Source organism: Adiantum capillus-veneris, chromosome 23 (genome assembly GCF_014529385.1).
Source record: "Adiantum capillus-veneris isolate H3 chromosome 23, ASM1452938v2, whole genome shotgun sequence".
Lineage (NCBI taxonomy): Eukaryota > Viridiplantae > Streptophyta > Polypodiopsida > Polypodiales > Pteridaceae > Adiantum > Adiantum capillus-veneris.
The window spans coordinates 114,919,819-114,934,696 of record NC_140953.1 but is presented as its reverse complement, the minus strand read 5'-3'; the positions used below and the strand labels follow the sequence as shown (position 1 = coordinate 114,934,696).

Sequence of the window (14,878 nt, the reverse complement as noted above, 5' to 3'; positions counted from 1 at the left end):
CAAGACTTCTCACCATGTGGTCTTTCAATTTTGCACAGTGCTGTGCAAAACTACACATATGATTATTTGCAAAGATATCGGGTAAGTCTAATACAACACCTGCTCACTATGTTGAACCTCAGAGAGCCTGAAGATAGCGGCTTGGACGACCGCACAATTGATATGACAATACATGACGAGCCACCACGACAAACCCCTGCATCACATACAGTGGAATCACAATGGGCCGAGGGGGTCATATCAGCCGAAGATGAAAGAGCCGAGGATGAAGAAAGGTCAAATGAGCATATGGAAGGTGCTAGTGTACAAGCAGAGGGGCTAATGGAGGAGACAATGAAAGAGCCAAGTAGGCCAGTGGAGGAGCCAAAAGAGCCCATGGATGAAACCCTGGATGAGGAAAGCAGGCCTACGGATGAGCTAAAGGATATGGATGAGGCAAGGATGGATGAGGAAAGCAGGCCTACGGATGAGAAAAAGGATATGGATGATGCAAGCCGGCCAACAAAGGCAGAGAAAAGACCTTGGAGGAAACCCTGAATGAGGCACAAAGAGCCATGGGGGAGACCCTTGATGAAGATGAGAATGATGACTACGACGATGAAGCTAAAGAAGAGGATAGCAACAACGACAACAACACTATAGAGACCCAATATGGACCCTTGCTACCTGTAGATATGGTTGTTCCGGTAATGTCTATTCAAGTATGGCAAAATATGTTCAGCTTCTAACTACTTATATGTACTTGTCAACTTTTACACACTACAACAAAAAAAGTTGTCATCGATGCATATATCGACGCACGTAATTTTATGCACTTTAAGCGAGCGATACTTACCAAGGAATGGTAATGATGAAAAAGGAGAATTGGGAGGGGGAGAGGGAAGCAAAGACAATTAACACTAAACGCGTTTCGCTTATATAAAGCTCATCAGTAGTGCTAATTTCTTTACAAGGAGTGGGGGGTATAAATAAGGGTTCTGGGTTACAAACCCAAGGTGGGTACGAAAGGTGAGGATTAAGAGGAGGATAGAGAGTTTTGAGGTACCCACCAATAAATACTGGCATCTTTTGGTACACAAAAGTAAAAACTGACATAGTTTGGTATGATGTGCACCCTTTGGAAGTTAACAACAAGGAAAGAGAGGCTAAAAAGAAGGATAAAGGCATAAAGTGCAAAACTTGGGGGGAGAAACATTTAAGAGAGGTCCAAACATTTATGGGGGGAGGGGGCTGGCTATACCAAAATTATATTAATGGTTCAAACCTAGAGAGGGTTCCAAAATAAGAGGGGGGGGGGGGGGGGGGGGGGGGGGGGTTTTTATAACAAAGCGATCAAGGAGGGGTGCGAGAATTGGGGGTTAGCATTTTTCCGACATTAGGCGCATTAAGCCAACAAATAAGAGGTTTCGGGAGGTGGGATAGTTCGGGTGTGGTGTTCAGTTGAAGCGTGAGAGGTTTAATCAAGTTAGGAGAGATATTAAGATTGCGTGCAAAGGGTGAAAAAGGAATTTTGACCACTAAGGGGGAGTCTTTTGCTTTGGGTTTCTTGATTAGGAGAGAGTCTCTGTTATTGTAAGAGATAAGGGAGAAACATGTTTGAAGGAGAGCTCGGGGGTAGCCCCTTTCTCCAAGTATTTGGAAGAATTGGGCACGAATGGTAAGGAAGCCCTCCAAAGAACTCTCTCTAATGATGTATCTTTTCAGCTCTGCAAAGATGAATGCGACCTTTTGGTGTGTGGGGTGCCAAGATTGCCAGGGAATGTAATTGTAGGAGTTGAGACTTTTTTGAAAGCAGTGAGAATCAAGAATCCCTGAATGAGAAAAGGAGGGTCCTTTGAAGAAACGAATGTCAAGGATGAAAGCTTCTATCGCAGAAATGACCGAGGAAATTTTGATATGGTTTTGGAGTGGCGAACCATACAGCTTGAGGATTTTTTCAAGGTCGAGAAGGGAGCCCTGCCAAATTCCAAAGGCATCATCAATGAATCTTTTGTAATAGAGGAGAGAGGGATGGGAGGGAAGGTTGATAATGTCCTCTAAGTGACAAAGAAAGAGGCAAGCATATACGACAGCAAAATTGGAACCCATGGCAGTCTCTTTGATTTGGTGCCAACAATTCCCTTGGAAGGAGATGTAGTGGTGGTTTAGGACAATAGAAGCCAAAGATAGGATGAGATTCGTTTTGGGTGAGGAGAAATGGTGCTGGATAGAGACAGAGAGGGCAAGCAAACCTTGTTGAATGGGAATGCTAGGGTATAATGATTCCACATCAAACGTGAATAGAAGGACATGGGAAGGAAGGACAAGAGATGAGATTTCCTTGACAAGTGAAAAAGAGTCCTTAAGGTGTTGCTTCTTTGTGAGAAGAATAGGGAGAAGCTGGATGTGGAGCCATATAGAGGCATGCTCCAAGACATATCCCCTATATGAGCAAATGGGACGCCCTACTAGGGAAGGTTTGTGGATTTTAGGAAGCAGAAAAAAGGGCAAGGCTTGGGTTCAGAAGAAGGAGGTCTAAGGATGAAATCTCTCTCTTTAGAGGAAAGAAGAGCGCAATTGATAAGAATGGAAGAGAGAAGAGAGGAGACAAAGGAGAGGGTAGCTGAAGCCACGGGGGTGTAGGTAGAGGAGTCTAAGAGATGCTTAAAGGCTTCCTCTATATACCAAGTTTTGGATAAGATGACAGGTCCTAATTTTTTGTCGGCTGGTTTGATGATAATCACTACAAGAGGCTATTCATATTAGCGACGCTCACACAGCAACGCTCAAAAAAAAATATCCCGGCGTCGCTATGAGCGTCGCAAATTTCTTTGTAAATTTGCGACGCTCATAGCGACGCCGGCTGGGATAAAAAAATAACCGAGCGCGCCCAAAAACTCAGATCTCAGATCTGAGTTTTTCGGCGCCCTCAAGCAAGGAGCAGGTAACGCTCTCCCTCACTCTCTCTCTCTCTCTCTCTCTCTCTCTTTTTCTTCTCCACACACACACACACACACACACACGAGGAGAGGAAGGAGAGCCAGGTATGCTCCTTCCCTCTCCTCATTCTCATGTTCCCTTCCCCTCTTTCTCTCTCCCTCTCTCTCTCTCTCACACACACACATAGTGTTTTTGAGAGAGAGAGAGAGAGAGAGAGAGAGAGAGAGTACAAACAAAAACAAAAACGCACACACACATACATAAACAAAGAATGCACACACACATTGAGAGAGAAAAAGAGAGAGAGAGCATGCATAAACAAAAAACGCACGCATTGAGAGAGGAAAAGAGAGAGAGAACATGCATAAACAAAAAACGCACACATTGAGAGAGGAAAAGAGAGAGAAAACATGCATACGATCCAAAAAAACGCACACACATTGAGAGAGAAAGAGAGAGAAACTAATTTAACGTCGTAGGAAACTAATTAAAATTAAAAGACCTAAAGATCTAGCTGACGAGGAGTTGAACTCAAGACCTATTATTCAAGAGGGAAATGGCATAATCAATCTATCATACTTGGCATGGGTGATAGAAAGGTTATACCATTTATCTCTTTTTATTGGCACACACATCCACACACGCGCACACACACAAGAAGAAGAGAGTTATAACGTCATAGGAAACTATCTTAAAAGACGTTAAAGATTAGGTTATATGTAGACTTACATTAAATTAGATTTAGGTTTATTTTTAACTAGATTTATGTTTATTTACGCTAGATTTAGATTTACGTTATATTAGATTAGATTTAGGTCTCCATAGACTGCGATGCCTGCATGAAGCGGGTGAAGAAAGCCCTCAATGGAATATAGGGTATTGCTGCCTTCACTCATGGTGGGCTCCGTCGATCCAAAAGTACTGGTGAAATTTCTTCAGAAGATAGGGAAGAAGGTGGATCTTCAGGGCGGCAAGAGTCACTACATCCCCGACACAATGACCATCTAGACAACCTCTAGTCATTCAACAGCAACTTCAAAGCTAGTAACAAGAGCAAGAACGGTCTAAAGGGCCAATTGCTGTCGTCAGATGTGGATGGAGATGAGGCAGCGTCACCGCCGGAAGTTAACTCTCACATCTTTAGTGATGAGAATGCCAACTCTTGCCGAGTTATGTGAAAAATTATGTGTTAAATCAGTTTTAAGGTTCTTATAACCCCTGTTAGTTTAGTTCTTTGTTTTTAATATAACATAATTTACGTTAGATTTAGATTTATGTTATATTAGATTAGACTTAGGTTTATTTAGGTTTACCCACACACACACACACACACACATACACACAAGAAGAAGAGAGTTTTAACGTCGTAGGAAACTATCCCAAAAGACGTTAAAGATTAGGTTAGATGTAGACTTACGTTAAATTAGATTAAGGTTTATTTTTAGTTAGATTTACGTTTATTTAGATTTACACTTATTTACGTTAGATCGAGTCCACGCAAGAATTACTTACGGTTTAGGGTTTACAGTTAGACGAACAGTGAAAAGATCTACTGTGAAAAGATGTTAAGATGTTGTGAAGTGCTACAGCTAGGGAAGAGGCAAAGGGGTTTTGTCCACTACATGCAGTATCATGTAGACGTGGCACTACAAGAGGTTGTGTGCTCTTGTGACGCTGTTAGCGACGGAAATACATTGGGTTTTTATAACCCCCGGCGTCGCTAATAGCGTCGCTATGAGAGCGTCGCTATAACCGTCGCTATGGGCGTCACTACGAGAGCGTCGCTATAACCGTCGCTATGACCGTCGCTATGGGTGTCGCTATATAGAGACGCTCATAGCGACGGTTATAGCGACGGTTATAGCGACGTTTACACTGTAGACTATAGCGACGCTACAGAGCCATAAATAGCGACGGTTATAGCGATGCCCGAGAGAATTTTTTTTTGTTTAAAAAAAGTACAAGGGTAGATAATAGACCCAAAATAGTCACCCACAAGACGCATTGTTTGCAAAATTGACAATTGTACACATCATAGGCAAAATGAATTGATTGACAAATGTAATAATGACAATTGTACAACATCATAGGCATAAAGAATTGATTGGCAAAAGGAACTGCGGTGACAAATGTAATAATATATATGGTTCAAAAAGACGTATAAAATCCGTCTCATGATACATAAGCTATGAGAAACCCTAAACTAATGCTATCTAGCTACGGCTAAACTGACGTCGTCTAGTCAGACGTCTCATCGCGTCCAAGCGGCGTATCTGTCGAATTCTGCAAAAAAAGACAATAAAACAGCTTTCAGTAAGTATAAACATATAACGACATTTATAAAACAATACAAAAAATAGAAAATCAACCGATTTTGCATGCTTCACAATCCAGTGATGCAAAAGTGGATTTCACAATATGAGGATGCAAAGCAAGAGCGACAAAGGGCACGAATCGAGTGGAGACGGGGAAGACGACCACCGATGCACTATCCAGCGGTTCTGGAGAGCCTACCAACCTTCATGAGCTTAAGATGGTTGCACAACCAATTGAAAAGCGCACAACAATGCGGTGACGAAGTGGCTGAAGAAGAGTGGGAGTACTCTCGGGGTTGCGCGACCAAGGTAAGTTTGCAATGTACGACTAGCAAGTGACTTTATTTATAAACGTTTGAATGGCCACTCATAATCTTTGTTCGTTGTAGTATAAGTCATACACAGCAGCATGGTGTAAAGGTCGACATTTTAGGGTGGAACGAATCGACAAAAAGCGTTTTACTCAAGATTGTGGAATCATGGCAAAATTTGAACAGTCTAGTCGACGACGTTCCTCTGATGCAGATCCTGTGGTGGCGGAACTCACTTACTTCGGCACGCTGCAAGAGATTTTGAGGATCGATTACAGAGGATTTTTTGTCGACTTGTTCGACGTGCAATGGTGCAAGATAATCATCGAGGGTCGCAACGCTACTGTGCGTAGAGGAGAGTCTGGTTTTCTTGAGGTGGATTCTACTAAGAAATGGACTGACCTAAGAGACACTTTCGTACTACCCGAGCATTGTGAACAAGTAAGTATGTAAATAGTTAACATCCCCCTTTTACAAGTTATGTGCTTGAAAGCTCTCATGTAAGTTATGTGGCTCTGGCAGGTAATATTTCATCCTACAAAGTCTACATCAAACTGGTGGTACGTCATAGAGGTAGCCCCTCGTAGTGCAAGGACGTATGAAGGCTACCATGTGCCAATCACAATGGCATCAATGGAGGAGATTAGAGAAGATGCTCAATCAGAAGCCGCTGCGGTGGTGCCAGACGAGCATCAAGATGCTACTACTCTATATGGGGTGCATGCAGAGGAGCTACAAAATGAAACAGAGGATATGTGTTTAAACGGAGAGCTCTATATAGATATAGGAAGTTATGCTGAGTTATGCGAGGATGAGAGAGAGATCTCTTAAAGCCACAAATATTGTATTTGAACAATTTTGCTCCGTGTTGTAAAAGCTCTGGCTCTCTAAGTACCTTCCATGGTGTATAACGCTCTTTTCTACTCGCGCTCACATCTTTTGATTGAAAATTCTGAGTTTTCGACTTGCCTCTTCTATCACTCAATTCATTGCGTCATTGTATTTATATGCGTCATTACGTCATTGTATTTAATGGTCTTTGCGTCATTGTATTTATATGCGTCATTACGTCATTGTATTTAATGGTCTTTGCGTCATTGTCTACTCTATTCATTCAATATTAAGTTTAAATATTCGTGTGTTTAATGCAGGTATGGATGATGAGGAGTTTCGTTCTTCTTTGTCACCGCAGCAGAGACAGTGGTACGTGGAGCGTCATCGCTCTGGCGCATCATCGCGCGTTCCTACTTCATCCGCATCTCCCTCTCTTTCGGAGCATTCGGCGCGCTCCGAAGCTTCGGCGTCGACGAGACGAGCTTCACACTCGTCTAGACACCGGCGCTCTAGTGGTGGCGGTGGCGGTTGTTGTGGGGATTCCGCCACCGATGCCTCCACACCGCCTCGTGTTCGACGAAGCTCTTTACCCTCCCCTTCTTTGCCCGCCCCCACACCAGCCACAGCATCGCCATCTACGCCAGGTTTTGCACGACTGACTGTTCCTAGAAGCTACACACCTCTACCTACTCCGCCAGGAGCCACCCCACTCGACACTCCTCGCTTCGGGGCCCAGACGCCGGTGGAGACACCTGACGTCCATACCCCCATCGACACGCCGCTAGAGACCCCTGCCGGGACACCCAGGTTCACGCGTCACCGGCCAGAGGGCTTGTCTTACTCCATCGACTTCAGCGGCGGCATCATCATGGATGATGACGGCAAGAAGGTGATCTCGCGCATGCGTGGTCTTTGCTCTCAGCTGTTTAGACACTACATACTAAACAAATGGAGTGAAGTACCAAGTGATTTAAAAAACAAAGTCATCAGCATACTTCATGATGAGTTTCCCGTTCCAACACGGGATCAGCGCTTCAATGAAGACCTGATGAAGATTCGAATGCATGAATACTGCAAACACAAGCGTTCCGAAGTGCAAAAAGAAATCAAGAATGGGTGGAACAGGCCAGATTGGCTGGCCAAAGAAGATTGGAAGAATGCGAAGAAAGCAGCGCGCGAGAATCCCGACAAGTGGAAGCAACAAAAGGATGCAGCCAGAGCGCGAGTAGAGGCAGGGAGCTCGCACCACTTGGGGAGCGATGGATGGGCATCATTTGAGGCCGATTTTGTAAGTGTTTTCACATTGCTCTTTATGTTCGATAGTTTAGGGTTTATGAGTTTTTTAATTCTAACATAATGAAATCTTTGTATGTTTTGACAGTGGTCGATGACAGGACGTGATCCCACACCGTACGAGCGCGAGTACGCAGGCAGGAAGGGCTTAAACGCCCTGATGGACATTCTCAGTTCTCGTGGCGGCATGGTTAGTATTAGGGTTTACTCTTTTTTATTTTTTGTATTGTTTTATAAATGTCGTTATATGTTTATACTTACTGAAAGCTGTCTTATTGTCTTTTTTTGCAGAATCCGACAGATACGCCGCTTGGACGCGATGAGACGTCTGACTAGACGACGTCAGTTTAGCCGTAGCTAGATAGCATTAGTTTAGGGTTTCTCATAGCTTATGTATCATGAGACGTATTTTATACGTCTTTTTGAACCATGTATATTATTACATTTGTCACCGCAGTTCCTTTTGCCAATCAATTCTTTATGCCTATGATGTTGTACAATTGTCATTATTACATTTGCCAATCAATTCATTTTGCCTATGATGTGTACAATTGTCAATTTTGCAAACAATGCGTCTTGTGGGTGACTATTTTGGGTCTATTATCTACCCTTGCACTTTTTTTAAAAAGTGAATCAAGTACAATATGGTTGATGGGTGGCAGGGCATTCAACGCCCTGCCACCAAAAAAAAATTCTCTCGGGCGTCGCTATAACCGTCGCTATTTATGGCTCTGTAGCATCGCTATGAGCGTCGCTATAGTCTGCAGTGTAAACGTCGCTATAACCGTCGCTATGAGCGTCTCTATATAGCGACGCACATAGCGACGGTCATAGCGACGGTTATAGCGACGCTCTCGTAGCGACGCTATTAGCGACGGTTTTAGCGACGCCGGGGGTTATAAAAACCCAATGTATTTCCGTCGCTAACAGCGTCACAAGAGCACACAACCTCTTGTAGTGAATGGAAGGATCATTTTTTAAGGAAAAGAGGGCTTTCTTTAGAAAGGAGGGGGGTGAGAAGTGAGAAGAGAAAGAGGTTTTCCATAAGGTGTAAATTTGTGAAGAGAGAGAGATGAAAATATTTTTGAGATTAAGAGAGGGAGCGGGTGGGTACCAAGAGGTATTGGGGAGGGAGAATGGACTTGAGGGTGGGGAAACGTCTTTAAAAAAGAGCTTGAGTTGATAGCTTCTTTCCAAGTTAGAGAAAGAGTGCAAAAGAGAGGAGAGAGAAGGAGGGGAGGGAGGAGGAATATATTTGAGGCCTAAACCAAGGAGCTTCTTTTCGTGATGAGAGAGAATACGACTAGAGAGGTTGTGGAAAGCTAAGTTAGTGACTTTGTTTTCTAACTCATAAATCTTTTGATTTCCGAGAATAATCACCTTAAAAAGAGAAGGGTTAGTAAGAGAGAGCCAATTTGTATCTTCTTTTAGCAACACCATAAGGGGAAGGAAAAGGAGATGAGCGGGGTGTAGTGGGAAAGCAGGACTACGGATGAGCAAAAGGATATGGATGATGCAAGCCGGCCAACAGTGGCAGAGAAAAGACCTTGGAGGAAACCCTGAATGAGACAGAAAGAGCCATGGGGGAGACCCTTGATGAAGATGAGAATGATGACTACGACGATGAAGCTAAAGAAGAGGATAGCAACAACGACAACAACACTATAGAGACCCAGTATGGACCCTTGCTACCTGTAGATATGGTTGTTCTGGTAATGTCTATTCAAGTATGGCAAAATATGTTCAGCTTCTAACTACTTATATGTACTTGTCAACTTTTACACACTACAACAAAAAAAGTTGTCATCGATGCATATATCGACGCATCGCGTCTATATCTGCGTCGATTAAACGTCCGTGTGAATCTGTCGCTATTTGCGTTGATATCTACGTGGAAAGGCTTTATTTGCGACGCAGATATCGACGACCATAACAGAAAATTTTTTCTTGGCCAGAGGGCAGGTAGCCTGACCTGTGCCCAGTGAAAAGATGGACACAGCCACCACAGCTAGACTTCCTGCCCTCTGTCCAAGAAAGCGAGCAACACCAAAATCAACCGTGCTCCCGCAGAAATTTCGGCAGAGTTCCCTTCGTTTTTACATAAACTTTTCAAAAAATATATATCATGTATACGCCTCCTACATGCTATCCATGTAGGATCTCACATGAGATTTAAGGCCAATGACCATAACGAACCATAATTATAACTTAAAAGCATAACCATAACGAACCATAACCATAACTTAAAAGCATAACCATAACTTAAAACCATAACCGACCAATATAACCACTTTGATCATAACCAGAAACAAAATTAACAATAACCATAAGCATAACCAGAAAGTTAAACATAACCATAAACAAAACCTGAACCATAACTATGTCTATACAAGAATAGGAGAAATAACCATGTCTATACAATGACAATGACAATAACCATGAGGGTCAGGAAAACAATAACTGTCTGAACAATAATCATAACCATATATATATGTCTATACAAAAGGAGACACAGAAGCGTGTCTGTGTCTCACAAAGCATATATAAGAAATCCGGTCCACTGATGATTAGGCGTCACAACCTGCACATAGGACAACTCACAAAATTAGTATTGATATTACTTCACATATACTTACTTAATGATGCATGTCTCTAGCTCCTCAAAGATCGCTCTCTCTCTCTCTCTCTCTCTCTCTCTCTCTCTCTCTCTCTCTCATCGCTTTGACACCAGCCGCTGCGTCTAACTACATTGTGAATCCTACTTTCAAGGATTAGACACTGCGGTTAAAAGATTCCTGCCAGATCACCTATTTTTGCCGCTGCGGTTGGTTTTACTCTCCATGTGTGCAACCTTTGCTGTTGGTGGTGTCTCCCTTTGCAGTACCTCCCAACTCCTTTTTGGAACCCCCCCGGGGGCAAGGCACTTGAGTGGCTCTTGTAGGTCACTTGGCTTCGCCTCGTGACTAATTGACACTCCCTCTGTTAGATGGGATCTACGGTCCCTATTGATTGGGGGCGGCGGGATTGGTTTTGCACCGTCCGATGGCAGTTTAATACCCAAGTGATCACCATGTGATCATAATCAAAGTGAAGCCCAAGTAAATTTGATGTGAACATCAAGTGGCCGCCAAGTGATCCCCGTGTGAATCCCAGTCAACATGTGGTCATCTTGTGACTCCACCCATTACCAAGTGATTATAATGTGACCCCGACTATCCCAAAGTGATTGCAATGTGACCCCGTCCATCCCAAAGTGATCTCCAAGTGAACACCGTGTGATCCCCACCCGTCATTTTTGCTTTTTGATTCTATGTTCACATCTCCATTTCAAGCGGTGCTCGATAGCTTAATGGGAGAGTCATGACCTCCAGTTGAGTAGGTGTTGGGTTAGAGTAGTAGGGGCTCAACCGGTTAGAATCTTTTTATTCTTGATAATAAATGGACGGTCCACATTGTTCGAAGGTGGTGGACCGTGGTGGTCATCTTGTGACTCCACCCATTACCAAGTGATTATAATGTGACCCCGACTATCCCAAAGTGATTGCAATGTGATCCCGTCCATCCCAAAGTGATCTCCAAGTGAACACCGTGTGATCTCCACCTGTCATTTTTGCTTTTTGATTCTATGTTCACATCTCCATTTCAAGCGGTGCTCAATAGCTTAATGGGAGAGTCATGACCTCCAGTTGAGTAGGTGTTGGGTTAGAGTAGTAGGGGCTCAACCGGTTAGAATCTTTTTATTCTTGATAATAAATGGACGGTCCATATTGTTCGAAGGTGGTGGACCGTAGATCCCACATGACAACGGGGTGTCAAATAGTCACGAGGCTTCACTTGGGGAGAATGACGTCATTTCTCTCGAGAGGGATCGGAACTGTACTGTTATTAGAGCGTGAAGTCACAAGTGGACGCAGCCAGGGTTTTATTCCTGCGCAAGACGAGCTAAACGTGAGGTCAGCTGAAGTGGCTATGGTGGGCATGCAGATCGGCGCAGGAAGCTCATGAACTTAGAGGGCGTAGCAGACGGGCCTGCGTGCAGGTCCTACAATTGTCGATGCAGATGGGTGCAGGAGACATCGGGTGACGTTGGTGTGTCACAGGTACATTTCCCATTTTGAGAGAGAGAGAGAGGGAGAGATGGATGTCTGTTCTTACAACCATGTAGTAATTGATTTGAACTGTAGCCAAAAAACCAACTTCATAAGTGCTTTTTGTTTTCCTTCCAAGTAATTACACAAGTCTCTCGGAGGTCTTCCTGTTCATGATCTCCAAGCTGGCATTTACGAACTTTGGCACCAACATAATCGCTGATTTCATGTAATGTCTGTGCAGACATTGAAGGCTTATCACCCAGAGTGCGAGAAGTGCAACGTTGCATCCTTCACACCATCTAAACAGGCATGAATCTGCTCTGCTCTCCTCTCCTCTCCTCTCCTCACTGTGCACCATGTATGGCCGAACAATCAATGGCCAAGGAGAGCCTTCTTTGGCGTGTGATTCTGTGCAAACTACATCGGCAAAGAGCTTTGGGTGGCTTCTGGCAACCGTAGAGAATTGACAACGAACAACACAATACTGGCATCTGGAGAATGTTGTATAGATTATAAAAATGGAGAACCCATTACAATCATTGACAATGTTGAATACTTGACAGTGTCAAATATGGAGTCTCTTGCTCTATGTGGTAAGAATCTTATGGAAAATAGCTTGGCAAACCGTATCTGCTTATCGCTCTCATTTTCAGTAGGGCACTGTATTCTCAGAACACGATTTTGTGTGTTTCTACGAGGCAGATAGAGGGGATTAAGTATTGATAATAGAATCATGACATGATCTGAACTGCTTGAACATGAAGGTTACTATGCTTGGAGCATATTGTGAACAACAATAAACCAAGTTAGTACCTTGTCTTTAAATACCTAGGCTCAGATCTTAAGAAATTTACTGACGAATATAGTAACACTGCCATACCAAACATCAAGGTGTGCAAGCACTGGGTTTTTAATCTTGTTGTATTCAGCTTCCAACATGCCTATCCTAACCTGTAACCAGTGTTTCATGTACCAACTGTGCAAGCGAGTCCTGCTTGGCTGTCCCTTGATCTACATGTATGCAGGGTATGAGCAACATGGCTGTGGCAATAAAGCTCCAGGCTATTATCAGCAGCTGTCAAGTGAAAGTCTCTTGCCATAGGAAGCCGCTTGGAATCTTGGATGTCGACATGGGTGTGAGAAGTTTGATGTATGTTGATAGCAGAATATGGCCAAGATATTAGCTGTCGTAACAAAGCTCTGGGCGGTTAATTGCCATGGGAGTTTCTTGCCAGAGGAAACCTCTTGAATGCTAGATGTGGACATGGGTGTGAGAAGTCTGATGAGATCTTTAGTCAAGGTTGTTGCAGAATCGTGTTATCGGTGCAACCCTCCTTCCATTTGACCTGCCTCAAATTTGGCTTTTTCTACACTTTCATTTTTGCCCCTTTCCACCTCTTTTGTCTTGTAGCATGTACCCAAATGTCTGCTGTTGCCTTCCCCACCATTCTGCTTCTACACACACATACATCTAAGCTTTCATTTACACCTCTTTCCTGGGCCGAGCTTTCTCGTCTTGGGACATCTAGGATTTTTGTAACAAACTTGGACACTCCAAGTCTACCGCGACACAGCAGGAATTCACTTCAAACAGTTCACGGTTCACAATTGATTTGACTCGGCCCGGCGGAGTTCTGTGCCTAGAGATATTGGCCCCGAAGACTGGTGCCCCTTTCGGTATTTCTTTTTTGTATTAAATCTATTGCCAAAGTAGAAGGGAGTGGTTGGGTCTCACTCTCAGACTCTGCGTCCAGATGCTCTGAGAAGTGGGAGCCCAAACCACTCTTTTAAAGGTTTACAAGGGATGCCAAAAGCAGAGCCCCAAAAGTTGCCAACTAAAAGCCTTTAAAAATAAAGCAAAGCTTCCAAAAGCTTCTAAAAATAACGCTTCTCTTCTTCCAAGCATTGCTGGTAAAATAAATCAACTCAAAAGCTCTCTCTCATGCTTTTGCGAAGGATTCAACTGCTGTTTTTTCCCAGTGCAAAACACGGAATTCCATATAGCATGCCACATTAGCAAATTTAGCGTGAAATTCGGAAATCTTGCTACGTCAACATTTTAGCGTGATTCTCGAAAATCTGCCTCGTCACTACCATGTCAGTATTTCAGCAAGTAGTCACAGTGTGTGTTTCTCTTGCCCCAAAAGACTATGCCATGTCACCGGTTTGTGACATACTCCCCTCTTGAAAGCATTGTAATCGCCCTTGATTACGCCTTTAAAACAGACTGAGGCCATAAACTGTGTTAGTACTGACACACTCGAAACACACATCTAGCACATGTACCAATTGACAGTCACATTATACCACATCACAGGACATCACATGACAAATCACAATCAAAATTCATTCGGATCTCAACCATGATTAATCGGCAACGTATTTAGCAATCGCATCTAGATCCACTCGGCACCTCATAAATGCCCGACTGACTAATCCTTATTGCAACCATGTCTATCGAGATCTTTCAGACCGAAATGCTGCAGTCATTTCGTCTATCAGTTCTTGCACTTAAACAAGTGAAGAACAAGTTAGTATCATGTTCGGGAATTCCAGTTTATAAAGTCATACAGCAGAATACTATCAGCTCACAGTATCCCTGAAACTCAAAAGAGACATCAGTGACTTTAGTATCTAAAAATCGAGGTAATTCGAGTAGGTCTTGAATTTAACCAAGAACCGTCTTATCGCTTTACCTTTTATCTTTCTGTGCCAATATCTGTTCTGGGACGAGTATCTGTTCGTTTTCCTCCACTTCGGGTCACTCATTTGGCTCCACATCATCGGGCTCATCGCCTTCAAAAGGCTTCAAGAGACTCACATGAAAAACATTGTGAATTCTCCAAGTATCGGGCAGCTTCATTTTAAAGGAGACATCATTTATATTTTTGGAAAATCTGGAAAGGTCCATAGTAACTAATGGCAAGCTTTCGAAAAAAAAAGCTGCTTCTTTTCCTTTTTCTTTTTCAGGCTTTCCTTCTCAAGATGTAAGAGCACCCAATCGTTCTCCTTCAATTTCAAATCGTGACGATGTCGATCTGCTGCCTTTTTGTGAGATTTCTGCAAAGCTTTCGGACCAAGTCCAAGTCCCTCGTGAACTGGTCGGCTTCAAAGA

General features: G+C 43.4%; 1 protein-coding gene across 1 annotated transcript; it reads left to right on the top strand.

The window, feature by feature from the left end:
• Positions 1 to 11,497: 11,497 nt before the first annotated feature.
• LOC147428402 (uncharacterized) lies at positions 11,498 to 13,624 on the top strand. The gene is made up of 3 exons (XM_086497157.1): positions 11,498 to 11,772; positions 12,005 to 12,070; positions 12,789 to 13,624. Exons 1-3 carry the CDS (start codon positions 11,674 to 11,676, stop codon positions 12,945 to 12,947), a joined length of 324 nt encoding a protein of 107 aa, XP_086353283.1. The 5' UTR covers positions 11,498 to 11,673; the 3' UTR covers positions 12,948 to 13,624.
• Positions 13,625 to 14,878: the final 1,254 nt, after the last annotated feature.